At 44.9% G+C, this 16,916-nt stretch overlaps 2 protein-coding genes across 2 annotated transcripts; both read left to right on the plus strand.

The window, feature by feature from the left end:
* The first annotated feature begins 5,738 nt into the window (after positions 1-5,738).
* Positions 5,739-9,546, plus strand: slc25a11 (solute carrier family 25 member 11). The gene is made up of 9 exons (XM_068307963.1): positions 5,739-5,939; positions 7,037-7,189; positions 7,291-7,408; positions 7,699-7,787; positions 7,867-7,957; positions 8,070-8,160; positions 8,238-8,337; positions 8,426-8,477; positions 9,053-9,546. Exons 1-9 carry the CDS (start codon positions 5,875-5,877, stop codon positions 9,206-9,208), a joined length of 915 nt encoding a protein of 304 aa, XP_068164064.1. The 5' UTR covers positions 5,739-5,874; the 3' UTR covers positions 9,209-9,546.
* Positions 9,547-10,799: 1,253 nt separating this feature from the next.
* On the plus strand, positions 10,800-13,136 carry pfn1 (profilin 1). The gene is made up of 4 exons (XM_068308741.1): positions 10,800-10,946; positions 11,074-11,206; positions 12,657-12,846; positions 12,919-13,136. The coding sequence occupies exons 2-4, from the start codon at positions 11,075-11,077 to the stop codon at positions 13,014-13,016; spliced, it is 420 nt and encodes a 139-aa protein (XP_068164842.1). The 5' UTR covers positions 10,800-10,946; position 11,074; the 3' UTR covers positions 13,017-13,136.
* Positions 13,137-16,916: the final 3,780 nt, after the last annotated feature.

Genomic DNA, 16,916 nt, shown 5'->3' on the forward strand with positions numbered 1-16,916 from the left:
AACACAAAATGAGGATAATGTGACATTTGCCGATTTCAAAAGAAGATTATGAATATATGAGGAATCAGAAAAAATGAGCACAACTGAGACCACAGACAACGTGATGAAAACAGATGCGAAGCATGAGAGAAATGTCCAAAAGAAGTACACCAACAACCAAGGAAAAGGTGAAGTTGCAAATATGACATGCTTCAGGTGCGGAATAAAAGGACATAGAGCAAGGACATGTACCCGAAAAGTGTGGTGCAGCTTTTGTAAAAACAACACACATCAAGAGTCCTTGTGTAAAAAGAAAGATAAACAGGACAATGCAAGAAAAGTCACAGATGAAGAAGCACATGACTACCTCTTCAAAGCTACACAAGCCAAAGATGGTGATTCAAACCCCAAAGTAAAAATCAAAGGCATTATGGTGGATGCATGAGCAACATCCCACATCGTGAATGACATAAAAAGGTTTCTAGACTTTGACAGCACTTTTCAACCAGGGGCACATTCGGTGGAGCTTGCTGATGGGACGCATTGCAGTGGAATGGCCAAAGGCAGAGGAACTGCGATGATACTTCTCCTGGACAGCGATGGACGAGAGTGCAGGGCACAGCTGCGGGATGCTCTGTATATGCTTTCATATCCTCACAACATATTTTCAGTGTCACAAGCTACTGGTAAAGGAGCAACAGTAACCTTCAAGCGAGGAGACAGTCACATGGTCACCAAGGATGGTAACAGATTTAGCATTCACGAATATGAAAAGATGTATTACCTATCTACTGTTGATAATACTGACCAGTGTAAGGTGTGCCATGATATACAAACCTGGCATGAGATTCTTGGACATTGTAATTTTGAGGATGTAATCAAACTTCAAAGTGTAGTAAAACATTGTAATTTTGAGGATGTAATCAAACTTCAAAGTGTAGAAAAAGGTATGGACATTAAGGGAAGTGCAGTGAAGCCAGATCAGATGTGTAAAATCTGTACTCAAGGCAAATTTACTCAAACGAGAAGTAGGGAGCCAGACAATAAAGCAAAGAAGCCCCTAGAGCTTATATGTACAGACCTGGCAGGCCCAATGAAAACAACAAGTAAGGAAGGGTACAAGTATACACAGTCTTTTACTGATGATTATTCAGGTGCAATTTGAGTGTATTTTCTAAAGTTAAAAAGTGATGCAGTACACGCCACAGAACCATTTTTAGCTGATGTACCACCCTACTGTGAGGTCAAGGGCATACGTTCAGACAACGGCACTGAGTTTACGAATAGAGACTTTCAGATGTTGTTAAGAAGGAACAAAATTAGACATGAGACATCTGCACCTTACTCGCCACACCAAAATGGCACAGCAGAACGAGGGTGGCGAACTCTCTATGACATGGCTACATGCTTACTGTTAGAGAGCAAGTTACCAGACTCAATGTGGAACTACACTATTTAGACAGCTCCCCATGTAAGAAATAGGTGTTACAACAGGCGAACAAAGAAAACTGCTTACGAGTTACTGACAGGAAAATTACCAAATATATCACAAATGCAAAATTTGAATCAACATGTTTTGGATACATACATGACAAGGGCAAGTTAGATTCCAGATGTGAACAAGGCATTTTTGTAGGTTATGATAAAAATAGCCCAGCCTATCTGGTATACTATCCTGACACAGAAAAGGTTCAAAAACACAGGTTGGTGAAATTCTCCAACGAAGCAAGTAGAGAAAAGGAAACTCAGACTGTAGAGTCATATGCAAGATTTGACTATGAAAGCAGAGATAATGGATTTTGTGATATACGAGAGAAAAAGGAAGAAACAGCTCAACTGGAAAACCCTACAGCAAAGAGCACTGAGACTTTAAATGAGCAAGCAGGGACTGAACAAGCAGAAGCTAATGCTGAAAGTTTGACCAGAAGAAATCCACAAAGAACAAAACACAAACCAGCCTATCAACCAAGATTTTGAAACAGATGACACCATGGACGAATCACATGTGTTGATTTCTGTTATCGAGCAGTGTGTGACATACCAACAACGTACCAAGAGGCAATGTTGTCATCCAAGTCAAGACAGTGAAAAAGCGCTGCGGATGATGAAATGTGTTCACTAAAGGAAAATGAGACATTTTATCTGACCCAGATACCACCAGGTAAACAAGCTCTAGGAGGGAGATGGGTCTATGCACTTAAAATGGACTCAGACGGAAATGACAAATACAAGGCAAGATTTGTAGCTAAAGGATCCAACCAGAAATGAGGAACGGACTATGAAGAGACATTCTCACCTACAGCTGACATGACAAGTGTCAGAATTCTCATGCAGAAAGAAGCACAGGAGAACTTGTTCTTGCAGAAATCTTTGCATGGACTCAAGCTATCAAGCAGAAACTGGAATACTGTGTTACACGCATATCTATGTGAAAATTATGTTGTGCAAAATGCTCATTGTGTGTATACAAGGGAAAGGCATGATGAAAAGCTAATCCTGATAGTATGGTTAGATGACCTTATTCTAGCAGCTAGCAATGAAAAGACAATGCATGATGTGAAAAGGATGCTCACTCAGAGGTTCAAAATGAAGGAATTAGGAAAATTGAAACATTTCTTGGGAATACATTTCGAACAAAAAAATGGACAAGTCAGAATGTCACAAGAGAGATATGTGAGAAAGATATTGGAAAGGTTTGGAATGCAGAACTGTAAACCGAGAGAAACTCCTTGTGAACCAAAACTGAATTATACTGAAAATGCAGAAAAGTTGAAACAACCCAAAGAGTACAGAGAGGTAGTGGGGAGTTTAATGTACTTATCCACATGTACCAGACCTGACATTAACTATGTTGTTAGTAAACGTTCTTGAACCAACTGTGGTATCTTAAAGGTACAACTGAACAAGGACTATTCTTCAAAAAGAACACAGCTGAAAAACTTGGTCTAAAAGTTTAGTGTGATGCAAGTTGGGCATCTAATGAGATGGACAGACGTAGTACATCAGGATATTGTTCAAGTCTATGTGAAGGAAATTCACTTATTTCATGGAAAACGAGAAAACAACAGACAGTAGCTCTCTCTACCTGTCAAGCAAAGTATATAGCTTTAACTTCAGCTATACAGGAGTGTCTGTACATAGAACAGCTACTAAAAGATTTGGACAGTTACAAGTATGCCAAAACAACAGTGTACGAAGACAACCAGGGTACAATAGCACTTGTGAAGAATCCTGTCAATAGACAGAGATGTAAACACATTGATGTAAAATATCATTTTATCAGAAGTGTTGTAACCACTGGAAAGGTCATTGTGGAATACTGCCCTACTAACCAAATGATCGCTGATGTTTTGACAAAGCCAGCTACCAAACAAAAGTTAAAAGGTTTCGCTCAGAAACTGTTTGGCATTTAAAACTATGATTGTGTTAATGAGATACAATGCCATCATAAATGTTTTACCCAGAGAGCTAACAGTGAGTGGGGGTGTTAAGTATTTGTTTTAGAACGCTGTTATGCTCTGTGTAAGAGGCTTTTATTGTGTAGGATGCATGACGTCACTTTTTCATTCTATTTTCTTATTGGTGTTCATAGTCAAGCTGTCATTCTGTTGTGTGACCCGCTAAAAAGTTGTTCAATAAAGATGTCTGCGAGAGGCTATAGACAGCACGACTGACATCTTAGTTCTCTTGCACTTCAAGAAGTTATTTCTTCCACCTGCACGCCTTAACAGAATCTATTTCCTTCACCGTGTACGATCTTTTGGTGCCAGTAAAAGGATTCTTCTTTTGTTTTTCACTTCTGTTATTATGAGTGTTCTTCAATACTGTAGCACCGCCTGGTATGGATGTCTGTCTGTGGCACTTAAGTCACAAATGTCACTACAACTAAACATATGCTCAAAGATTGTTGGACAGGAACTTCAAGAACTGTATACCTCCATGTATAATAACAGCATGTTGAGACTGGCAAAAAACATCTCGTCAAACACCACTCATGTGTAAAACAGTGAATACAATCTACTGCCCTCAGAAAGGGCAGTAGATTGTATTCAAGAAGGTTAGACTAAAAAAGTCCTTTGTCCATCAATCCACTTTAATGCTCAACCAGGAGCAAAACCGGAGATAGGCTGAGTAGGGGACAAGGAGTCTCAACGACCATGTTTCCAGGTTGTCAATATGTGTCATGTCAATGTGTGTGATATGTGTGTGATATATGTTCTTCTTTGTTGCATAAAATGGCTGCTGGGTCACAAGACAAATTTCAGGACTGCTGACAAATAAAATTCATGTTATGTTATGTTTGCTATGGTGATGGACAGGCTGACAGACGAGGTTAGACAGGAATCTCCATGGACTATGATGTTTGCAGATGACATTGTGATCTGTAGTGAGAGCAGGTAACAGATGGTGGAGAAACGAGAGAGGTTTATCCGGGAAAGGAGGAGAATGAAGGTTAGCCACAGTAAGACAGAGTACATGTGTGTGAATGAGAGGGACCCAAGTGGAAGAGTGAGGTTACAGGGAGAAGAGATCAAGAAGGTGGAGGATTTTAAGTACTTAGGATCAACAGTCCAGAGCAATGAAGAGCAATGAAGTCCAGAGCAATGAAAAGTGTGGCAAAAAGGTGAAGAAGCGTGTACAGGCAGGATGGAACGGGTGGAGAAAAGTGTCAGGTGTGATGTGTGTTAGAAGAGTTTCAGCTAAAATGAAAGGAAAGGTGTACAAAACTCAGCGATGTTGTTTGGTCTAAAGACAGTGTCACTGAGGAAAAGACAGGAGACAGAGCTGGAGGTAGCAGGGATGAAGATGCTGAGATTCTCTTTGGGAGTGACCAGGATGGGTAGGATTAGGAATGAGTACATTAGAGGGACAGCACATGTTAGAGGTTTTGGAGATAAAGTCAGAGAGACCAGACTGAGATGGTTTGGACATGTCCAGAGGAGAGATAGTGAATATATTGGTAGAAGGATGCTGAGTTTTGAACTACCAGGCAGGAGGCCTAGAGGAAGACCAAAGAGGAGGTTTATGAATGTAGTGAAAGAGGACATGAAGGTAGTTGGTGTGAGAGAAGAGGATGCAAAAGACAGGGTTAGATGGAGGCAACTGATTGTTGGTGCCTGTGGTGACCCATGAAGGGAAAACCCGAAAGGAAAAGAAGACGACTTAACAGGTTTTCAGCATCGTTTTGCATATTTTTGATCTAACAAGCCAGACTCATAGGACAAATACATTTACTCAACTACTGTACTGAAGTACTCTCTGTAGCTCTACTCCACTCTCATTTTTAAAAGAACACTTGAAAAAGTGTCTTTTAAACCAATCAATCAATCAAATAACAAAAAAACGAATCCTCCTGTTAATCTGGGATGTTTGTTACTGTTTGTTGGATTTTTTTTTATGGTTTTCTTTCACATCCGGCCTGTTGAAATGGATCTTGGGCCACTTCCAGCTGTAAATTCCCTCACCAGACGTGCCGCTTGCGCCTACGCTGATTATTTATTAGTGATTGAGATTCTAACATACAATTACAGAGCTTAAAGCTGACAAATAGCTAACTGGTAAAGAAAGCTAATAGCAACATACTATAACAGCATATTTTCGGTATATTTTTATCTAGCCGGAGCTTGTTTTGCGTCGGAAATATTAAACACTAATAACAGAAAATGAAATTAAACGATTTAATAATACGTGTCTCTAATGTCCGAGCTAGTCAGAGGTCTGTGAACGCAGCGCGCTCACCGTCCACGCCTCCTGATTGGTCCGCGCGGCTTCGTGTGTCCGGACGTGCGGTTCGAGTCACCTTGCCAGGCTTCTGCAGCTCCGCACCGGTCAAACAGGTGGAAGCGTCCGGTTGCGAGGTGCCTGGGCCGGCAGAGACACCCGAGCGGAGGAAACATGGTGGAAGGGAAGCCCAAGACGTCCCCAAAGGCCGTCAAGTTCCTGTTCGGAGGGCTGGCCGGGTAGGCGCCGGAGATAGCTCGCATGCTAATGTCACAGGTCACACCTCTTACGGAGCGGTCGAGCTGAATCCGACCGCAACACGGTGTGGGTCGACGGGTCGGACCTGAACAAAAATCCAACCTTAGCCGAACGACTCACCAGTACAGACGCGGTACCGATGCTCCTCACGACCTGCTAGCTAGCTGTCGCTCCGGTCGAGTTAGGCTTAATATTGATCTGCCAGGGTAATGCTAGTCGGCTAGTGTTATAGCAACTCTCAGAAGAAAATATGTTCATTTGTGATTGATAAATGTTCATTCGTGATTGATAAATGTTCATTTGTGATTGATAAATAAACATCACTTCCTGTGATCTCTGACGTCAGAAGTTAAAATCTGACCTCCTCTAGCACATTGCTAGAGCACTCTAGCAATGCTAGTGCACGCTAACTGTGCTCTAGCAATGTGCGAATGGTCTTAAGACTTTAGCGCGTGAGAACATTAGCATAAGCAGCTGTCAGGCTAACAGGCAGCTTCGATTCATGTGCATGAAACGAGCCACGTCCTGTTTGTTAGTATTTTTATGTGATGTGAACATGGTTGTTAATTGTGACCTACAGAGACGCGACTCCGCCTCCTGTTCGACCAGAAAAACTTCATCCACTTGAGCAGAAATCAGGAAAAAGTGCAGAAACTGTTGTTGAGTCTGAAATCAGCTGATCGTAGCAGCAGGTCCAGGACCTTCGGTCACGTGTCAGACACTAACAGACCGTCAAGCCACTGACGTCTCAGCCCGAGGGGGAGGAACCACTGATCAGTGACGTCACTGCTGCGTAACACGCGTGAGGCTCGCGCTCCCTCGGCTCTTGCCCCCTATACCTGTCTCTACAGGAACAAATCAATTCAACTCGTTCACTGTGTGTCGGCGGGGTTCTGAATTAGCGCGGACTGTTTCTGATTCTGAATATGGTTCTAGTTCTGATTCTGTCTGGCCCAGTTCTTTGTTTGCTATCTCATTTTCTCCCTAATGACGTATTTCTTGAAGAATCACAAACCTTTATTGATACACACGAGTGTAACTGTCTGTCTGTTCTGGTCTGTCTCTCTTTGTCTCTCAGGATGGGGGCAACCGTTTTTGTGCAGCCCCTGGACCTGGTGAAGAACCGGATGCAGCTCAGCGGTCAGGGGACGAAGGCTCGAGAGTACAGGACCAGTTTCCACGCCCTATTCTCCATCCTGAAGGCAGAGGGGGTGGGAGGCATCTACACCGGGTACGACTCCACAGAGTACTGCACACAATACTGCATAGAGTAATCCAGTAGTACTAATTACCTGGTTACCGATGAACTAACCAGTTGGTGGTTGTCTGTAGTTTGTCAGCAGGTCTGTTGCGTCAGGCAACCTACACCACCACCCGTCTAGGGATCTACACCATCCTGTTTGAGAAGATGACAGGGGCCGACGGACGCCCGCCAGGTTTCCTCCTCAAGGTACTCCACCCGCTTTAATCCTTTAACCCCATGCACCCTGAGCCAATCAAGCTGCAGAGAAACATCAGAACTTTAACCGTTATTAAAAGTCATTTAACAAAATTTATCGTTCATGTAAAAATATTCGATCAACATTTAATTCCAGCAAAATAAAGTGTATGTTGAATGACTAAAAATGTACCACCTAGTTCTGGTTCTCTGTTGGTAGAGAGAGGGAGACTGGCGGGGTTAGAGGTTAGGGGTTGTATCTTTATCCCAGGTTGATTGAAGTGTTCTCTCTCCCTCTGCAGGCGCTGATCGGTATGACGGCAGGAGCGACGGGAGCGTTTGTCGGTACGCCAGCAGAGGTCGCACTGATCAGGATGACAGCTGACGGAAGGTGAGATTGGTCTCTCCTGCTAGTTGCCAGGACAACGGGCTGTGTTGATGACTGACAACATGCTGTTGCATGTGTGCAGGCTGCCAGCGGACCAGAGAAGAGGCTACAGCAATGTTTTTAATGCCCTGATCCGAATCACCAGGGAGGAGGGCGTCACCACACTGTGGAGGGTGAGCCTGATCGCCACCCACGTTAATGTTCTCATTGGCTCTCAGCTGTGCATGTGACAATAATAACATGTTGGCATGCTAGCTACAGCGCTAACTTCGGCCTTACCTGCAGGGGTGTATTCCCACCATGGCTCGGGCCGTGGTGGTGAACGCAGCGCAGCTGGCCTCCTACTCTCAGTCCAAACAGGCGCTGCTGGACTCTGGTATACACACACACAAAGACACACCAAGCAGAGGTACAACAGGGAAGTGCAGTGAAACACCCTGTCCAACGTTTCAGGTTACTTTGGCGACGACATCCTGTGCCACTTCTGTGCCAGTATGATCAGCGGTCTGGTTACCACGGCAGCATCAATGCCCGTCGACATTGTGAAGACCAGGTGAGCCTGATGCTCCACCCCTTTGTTGCCAGTGGCTGTTTGTTGAAAATTGGCTCCGAGGTGACCGAGTGTGTTTGCTGATCCTCAGGATTCAGAACATGAAGATGATTGACGGGAAGCCCGAATACAAGAACGGACTGGTGAGTCACATGATTGCCCAATTCGCTGGTGGGTGACATCTGCACGGTTTGTCTGGAATTTCTTTAAATCTGTTTAGACAGCAGGAGCCATGTTTGGGTTTTGTTCAACAAATATATGCAATCAGAACAAATACTTGAGTTTACATCATTGAGTTAGAGAAATGAGGGTTTAAAGTTAGACATTTGTGTGGTTAAAGTTATGAAATGTGATGCTGACCTTAATGACCCTGAGCAGCATCTCACCTGTACGTACCTGATGATCTGTCACACATGGGCACGCCCCTTTGGCATGTAGCATTAACTGGTCTGTTCATGCAGTTCATGTTCATGCTGAAAACTTCTGGATTCAATGTCCGCATCACAGATCTGTGTTGTAAATATCTGTATTGTATATATTGTTATCACAAATAGCCTTTGTGAGCGCAGTTACCACTTTAGTTTTCCTTTATCATCATTTGTCAGTCCCAAGAAGAGAAGTGGATGATTCTAGTAAATGCACACCTCCGTTACCGGAACCCCCAAGGGTTGTGTTTGGGTAGCTCTTGCTCTCAGGTGTGTTGTGTCCTGTCCCTCAGGAGGTTCTGGTGCGGGTGGTCAAGTCTGAGGGCTTCTTCTCACTGTGGAAAGGCTTCACACCATACTACGCTCGCCTCGGGCCTCACACCGTCCTCACCTTCATCTTCCTAGAGCAGATGAACCGCCTGTACAGGAGCCACGTGCTGGACCGCTAACACACACACACACACACACACACACGGAAACATATACACACACATATACATACACACACACAAAACAGAAAAAACACAATTGCTCTTTTTGCAAATAAAGGAATGTTAAATTTAGTTCTCATACACAAGAACACACACACCTGATACAGAGACACAAACACACAAAGACTGAAAATCCACGCAAACGTTCTTTTTGTAAATAAAGGAATGTTAAATTTAGTTCTCACATCATTAAATGATGCTATCTTTAATTATTGTGGAAACTGCCCTGATGACTCAGGGCAACATGGGATAGATGAGAAACCATGGTTACAGAATAAAGTGACAGTGTGCTTTACGTCAGGTTGTGTGTCTGTTTTCTGTCGATGTCAAACAGTGGTGTGTTCATCCTGTCTTCAACACTACTGATGTCACATGACCTCAGAGAAGACTGGCAGGGGGAGTGTGTCTTGACAGGAAGTAAACTGAAGAGGAAGAAGATGACATTAGGCTGGTCCATGTGGAGGAGGAGCCATCAGCGCTTTATGGTGACAAGAAATTCAAAGGTCCAGAGACTCAGCTCGACGTTCAGTGTTCTGTGATGCCAGTGTCTACACACTGATTTTTTTTACCAAACGTTAAGAACACACGACTGACATATATGCTTTACCATGTCAGGAAATGCCAAAATGTTTCCATGCAAATGTTTTTCTACTTGAAACAGGAAGTTGCTCTGAAAAATAGTGGTTATGAAATGGCAGAGTGCTGTGTGTGAGTGTGTGTGTGTGTGTGTGTGTGTGTGTGTGTGCCACTAGTGTAATCCTCTGGACAGGAAGTAGGCGGGCTCTGTTTAGGGGAACTTTCTATCAGCGGCGGTTTCTACCTTATTAGGAAACAGCAGCATCTCCAGGTCTGATTGGCCAAGACCAATGCTACTCCAAAGTCCCCTGCAACAGTAACTACTAACAGTAATGCTACCAAGAGTAACTACTAACAATAATAGTACTAAAAAGGTCCTGGTGAATAAAGCATCGGGGTTCCCCACTCGACAACGTGAGGTCCGTCACAATCAAAGGCAATAAACCGCTGTGTTTCCGCTCCATAAGTGAGACACATGGACACATGTGAAGACCGGAGCTAACTCGGCCAGCGGCCCGAACTTCCGGGTAGACGTCGGAAGCGTAACAGCATGACGTTTTCAAGTGAGCTTATTAAAATATATAGTTGGGGACATTGTTTTAGCCTCCAGGCTACAGTTAGCCTGTGGCTAACCAGTAAGAAGCTTTGGTTTAAATCTACTAACCAACTGAACCAGCTTGAAAATACATGATTTCACACACACTGCGTGTGTATGTGAGTGTGCTTGTTGTTGTTTGTGTGTGTGTGTGTGTGTGTGTGTGTGTGTTGGACTTGGATACAAATACCTGAGCCAGTTTCAACCTGTGGAGACGGAGATAGGACGACATGTTCAAACATGGACGTCCACCCATCTTCTCGTCTTATAAGTTAACAGTGAAGGAACACACACACACACGCAAACTCAAATGTGTGCACCCCGTCTCATCTCTGCACATACTTCCTCGTTATTGACTTCCCAGGTGTCAGAGGGGGAGGGGCTGTGGGTGGAGCCTCAGGTTGAGGGCGACAGCCGCCTCGGGGTAGGGAGTGGTCACATGGTTTAAAGACAACTCCTCTTCCTCCTTTGCTCACTTGATTTCTGCCTGAGCTTCTTTCCCTTGTCTGTTCCAACACCTGCCAGGTAAACTGCTGTGCGCTTGTGTGTGTGTGTGTGTGTGTGTGTGTGTGTGTGTGTGTGTGTGTGTGTTTGTTGGTCTGTTGATCGCCCATCATAATGTGTGTGTGATCAAGGTGTGTGTGTTGCTCAGGATGTCGAACCCCTGGGACGACTTCAGCAAACGAGTGTGCAACGATAACAAAAATGTGGCACATGTGGCTGTCACCTCCAACCTGTGCGGGTGTGAGACCATCTGGGGCAAGACGGACGGCTTCTCTTTGGAGGTATACACACATACACACATAGGTCTCCATCAGACTAATAAAGTGTCGTTTTGAATGGCTGAGGGCCGCATGGCGCTCCTCTGACAGCTGCTGCCCCATTGGCTGCTCCAGGTGGGTCCTGTGACATCAGGGCAACGGTGGCGGGTGTTGCTTCTGGTGTGTTTAGGTGGATATGGGTGTGAGTTGGACAGGACGGCATTCCGTGTGTGTGGACGCCGTAACACACAGTTGTGTGAGCTAGTTGTCTGTTATGTGTTGTTTGTTTGAACGTTCCTCCAGGAGCTCAGGCTTTGCTAACGGCCTCTTAACAGCGTCTTTCCGTTTGGTTGTGGTTTTGTTGAGGCAACAAGGGGAACGCTGGTTTAACGACCTTATAAGGACATGAAGTCAAAAAGAGTGGAGAATAAAGGAAGTGGAGACGTTCTCTCTCTCACACTCACCCACATGCACACTGTGTGTTGAATGGCTTGCTCTGATTGGATGGACTTTTTCAGGGAGGGGTTGGTGCTGTCTTAACTTGTTCTCCACACATTCTCCTCTCCTTCAGTTCAGGTCAGGTTCTTGAATCTCATTGAGCGAAAGAACCAACGGACAACGAGCCACCGTCGCTCCACAGGAAACCGACTTTTACTTGACTAGAACCCATTCTGTCCCATGGTCCAACAGCAGAAGAAGAATCTCCTCTCTACCGGCACATCAGGTCTAGACCGACCCTGTTCTGGGACCCTCTGGAAGAACCCTCCGACTGGTCCCAACTCGGGTGTGAGTTCTTGATGGGGTTCTGGTTCCCGACGGTTCAAGGCTTTTGTAATTCTCTTCTGGATTTACGCAAGGGGCCAAGCTGTGGTCCTCGTTCAGGCTGGAACCAGGACCTTGGACAGCCTGAGAACTGGACTGGTCTTCCTTCATCTCTGACACATTAGACAGGAGGTGGAGCTAAAGGATGGGTCCAGATCAGACATTAACCCCAGACTCCTCTTGGGGGAAATGGAGGCCATCATTAGAATATTTCTAAAATGGTTGGGGTCCAGAACCAGAACCAGGCTGTCTCAGACTGACCGGAGGTTTAACATGTTGGGAATCCGCCTCTGAGTTAAAGCTCCAACACATGAACCCAAAGGTAAAATAAACAACCTGGAACCAGGTCACATCATGAATCTGCTGCTTTGTCAATTCACCATGTTGGACGGAGCGTATCACAACCGGATCCTTAGGATCCCGACACGAGTTCAGCTTGAGTCAACACACATGCCAGAAAGGCAGAACCGGTCAGACCAGTCGGAGGACATGGAAACACCGGCGCTCTCTGATTGGTCCCTGAATGCAGCTCAACAGCTGATGGCATTTTCATGTCAGTGGTGCCTTCAAGGGTGCTGGGACAACTGTGTTAATGGAATGTTGACCAGATGAGATGATAACCTGCCTGTCTTTCTGCCTGTCTGTCTCTCAGAACACAGAAGTCCAGTGTCTTCAGGGGGAGAAGAAGTCCAAACTGTTCGAGAACGGGGTGATACTGGGGGGCATCCAGTGCCGGCTGCTCCAAGACCAGCTGGACACTGAAGGGCAATACCGAATGGACCTCAGGACGAAAGGCGAGCCTGGGAACACGGCGCCCGTCGTCATTGGGAAGAGTTGCCAGGGTAAGACAGGAAACAGACGGAAGAAGTGTTTGTCAGTCGCTGTTGTCTCACCCATCTGTCTGTCGTCCACAGCTCTGATGATCATAGTGGGCACAAAGGAAGCCCAGGCCGGGGATTTGAATAATATCATGTATAATGAAATCTCAAACCTGAGGAAGAGTAACATGTAATCACAACGACCGACACCCCAGAAAAGATGGCCGTCGCCAGGCAGAGCTTCTCATTTTCATGACAGGAACCTAATGTATGGATGATGTCGAGGCCAGCAGAAATAAAGGTTCTACACCAGGTCATGTGACTCTGAGTGGTCCCTCCTCCAGCATTGTTTAATGCCCCTCTATGGTCGTACGACCCCAACCCCGCCCCTCTATGAAGACGACCGCGCCTCATGAGCCATCATGGGTTTGGAGCGCCCATCAGCTCCCAGCCGACGACAGTTACTATATTACCTACACCTGTGTACAAGTACCATAGTAACTCACAACACTTCAGTACCACTGAAGTACTAGGAGTACTCCAGTAGTACTGCTAGAGTACTGCTGAAGTACCACTGAAACACTCCAGCAGTACTCATTCTATTCAAGAAATACTAATAGTACTTCAGTAGTACTCATTGTACTCCAGTAGTACTACTCCAGTAGTACTACTGCGGTACTTTAGTAGTGCTACTGAAGTACTCCAGTACTGTGAGTACTACTGAAATACCACTGGAGTACTACTGGAGCACTACCTACTGGAGTTCTACTGGAGTAACACTGGAGTAACACTAGAGTACAATGAGTACTACTGAAGTAGAAAGAGTGGAATTTTCCAGAAGTACCACTGGAGTACCACTGGAGTACCAATAGAGTATTACTGGAGTACTACTGAGGTACTATGAGTACTACTGGAGTACTACTGGTGTACTATTGCAAAAATCAAGTACTGTTTCATTTGAGGAATATTCATAAGAGGTCACAATTCCTGCAGCCATGTGCTGTTATATATAGCTGCACTGTGTGTGTGTGTGTGTGTGTGTGTGTGTGTGTGTGTGTGTGTGTGTGTGTGTGTGTGTGTGTGTGTGTGTGTGTGTGTACATTTAAAGGCTAAAGTCTCATATTTCTCTTTGTATGAACTTTGACCTTCTCTGTCTCAGTAAGGGACCATCACACATAGAATAGGATGGTGGTGTCATCCTAGCCCATCCTAAACGTCTCCTGGAGCACTGTATGAGCAATAATATCAAAATGGAAAGCACATAAAACCCCTGTTAACCTACCAAGACCTGATCGTCCCTCTAAACTTTCAGCCCAAACAAGGAGGAAATTAAGCAGAGAAGCAACCAAGAGGCCCATGATCATGCTGGATGACCTGCAGACATACACAGCTGAGGTGGGACAATCTGTCCATAAGACAACTATTAGTCATACTCTGCATAAATCTGGCCTTCATGGAAGGGTGGCAAGAAGAAAGCCATTTCTGAAAGAAAACCATAAAAAGGCCCATTTGGAGTTTTCAAGAAGCCACATGGGAGACACAGACGACATGTGTAACAAGGTGCTCTGGTCAGATGAGACCAAAATGGAACTTCTTGGGCTGAATGCGAAATGTTATATTTGGCTTAATTGTAACACTGCACATCAGCCTGAAAACACCATCCCCACTGTCAAACATGGTGGTGGCAGCATCATGCTCTGGGATTGCTTTTCTTCAGAAGGGACTGGAAAGATCTTTAGAGTTGATGGGAGGATGGATGGAGCTAAATACAGGGTGATTCTGGCAGAAAATCTGTCGGATTCTACAAAAGACCTGAGGATGGGGTGGAGGTTCACCTTCCAACAGGACAACAATCCTAAACATAAAGCCAAATCTACAATAGAATGGTTAAAAACTAACCATATAAAGGTGTTAGAATGGCCAAGCCAAAGTCCAGACCTCAATCCAATAGAGCATCCGTGGAAAGATCTGAAAATTGCTGTGCACAAATGATCTCCATTAAACCTTAAGAAACTTGAGGAGGAATGGGCAAATATTTCTGTCTCATGATGTGCAAAACTGACATACCCAAAAAGACTTGCAGCTGTGATCGCAGCAAAAGGCGGTTGTACAAAGTAATAACTCAAAGGGGGCCAATACTTTTGCATGTCCTACTTTTCAGTTTTTTATTTGTCAACACAATATAAAATATTGAATCATTTTTGTTCCACTTCACGATTGTGTCTCACATGATGTTGATTTTTGAAAAAATATTTTGAGTTTGTTATCTTTAAGTTTGAAGCTTGAAATGTGGCAAAATGTGAAAAAGTTCTCAGGGGGCCAATACTTTCGCAAGGCACTATATATGGAGTACTATGAGTGTGTGTGTGTGTGTGTGTGTGTGTGTGTGTGTGTGTGTGTGTGTGTGTGTGTGTGTGTGTGTGTGTGTGTGTGTGTGTATAATGTAGCCACAAGAGGACACAAGCCAGTGCCTTATTGTGACAGTCCCAAGCCCGGATAAATACAGAGGGTTGTGTCAGGAAGGGCATCCAGCGTAAAACTTTTGCCAAATCAAAGATGCAAATCAAACCTATGACTTCCATACCGGATCGGTCGAGGCCCAGGTTAACAATGACCGCCGTCGGCACTGTTGACCTGCAGGGCGCCAGTGGAAATTGGATTACTGTTGGTCGAAAAAAGAGAGGAGGAAAGTGTGTTCACACAAAGAGAGAGAAGAGGAACCCCAAGAGTACAGGACTGAGAGTAGGGACTTTGAATGCTGGAACTATGACAGGAAAAGGTAGAGAGTTGGTTGACATGATGCAGAGGAGGAAGGTACACATAGTGTGTGTCCAGGAGACCAGGTGGAAAGGTAGCAAGGCTAGACATTTAGGAGCAGTGTTCAAGTTGTTCTACCGTGGTGCAGATGGGAAGAGAAATGGAGTTATCTTGAAGGAGGAGTTTGTTAGGAATGTCCTGGAGTGTCGGATAGAGTGATTAGTCTGAAGCTAGAAATAGAAGGTGCATTGTTCAATGTTGTTAGTGGCTATGCTCCACAGGCAGGATGTGAGCTGGAGGAGAATGAGAAATTCTGGTTGGACTTTGATGAAGTGATGCAGAGCATACCTAGAAGTGAGAGAGTTGCCATTGGTGCAGACTTCAATGGACATGTTGGTGCAGGTAACAGAGGTGATGAGAAGGTGATGGGCAGGTTTGGTATTCAGGAGAGGAACGCAGAAGGACAGATGGTAGTTGACTTTGCAAAAAGGATGGAAATGGCTATAGTGAATACTTTCTTCCAGAAGAGGCAAGAACATACGGTGACCTATAAGAGTGGTGGTAGGAGCACACAGGTAGACTACATCTTGTGTAGGCAGTGTAACCTCAAGGAGATCAGTGACTGCAAAGTAGTGGTAGGAGAGAGTGTAGCCAAACAGCATAGGATGATGGTGTGCAGGATGGCTCTGGTGGTGAGGACGATGAAGAGGGCAAAGACAGAGCAGAAGATGAAATGGTGGACGCTAAAAAAGGAAGAGTGTTGCATGACTTTTAGTAAGGAGTTAAGACAGGCTCTGGGTGGCCAGGAGGTTTTTCCAGATGACTAGAAAACTACAGCTAATGTGATCAGGGAGACAGGTAGGGGAGTACTTGGTGTGTCATCTGGAAGGAAAGTAGATAAGGAGACTTGGTGGTGGAATGAGGAGGTACAGGAGTGTATACAGAGAAAGAGGTTAGCTAAGAAGAAGTGGGACACTGAGAGGACTGAGGAGAGTAGACAGGAGTACAGAGAGATGCAGCGTAAGGTGAAGGTAGAGGTAGCAAAGGCCAAACAAGAAGCTTATGATGACTTGTATGCTAGGTTGGATAGTAAGGAGGGAGAGACTGATCTATACCGGTTGGCAAGACAGAGAGATAGAGATGGGAAGGACATGCAGCAAGTTAGGATGATTAAGGATAGGGATGGAAGTCTATTGACAGGTGCCAGTAGTGTGATGGGAAAATGGAAAGAGTACTTTGAAGAGTTGATGAACGTGGAAAATGAGAGGGAACAAAGACTAGAAGAGGTGACTGTTGTGGACCAGGAAGTAGCAAAGATTAGTCAGGATAAAGTGAGG

The sequence above is a fragment of the Antennarius striatus genome, chromosome 23 (assembly GCF_040054535.1).
Source record: "Antennarius striatus isolate MH-2024 chromosome 23, ASM4005453v1, whole genome shotgun sequence".
Taxonomy (NCBI): domain Eukaryota; kingdom Metazoa; phylum Chordata; class Actinopteri; order Lophiiformes; family Antennariidae; genus Antennarius; species Antennarius striatus.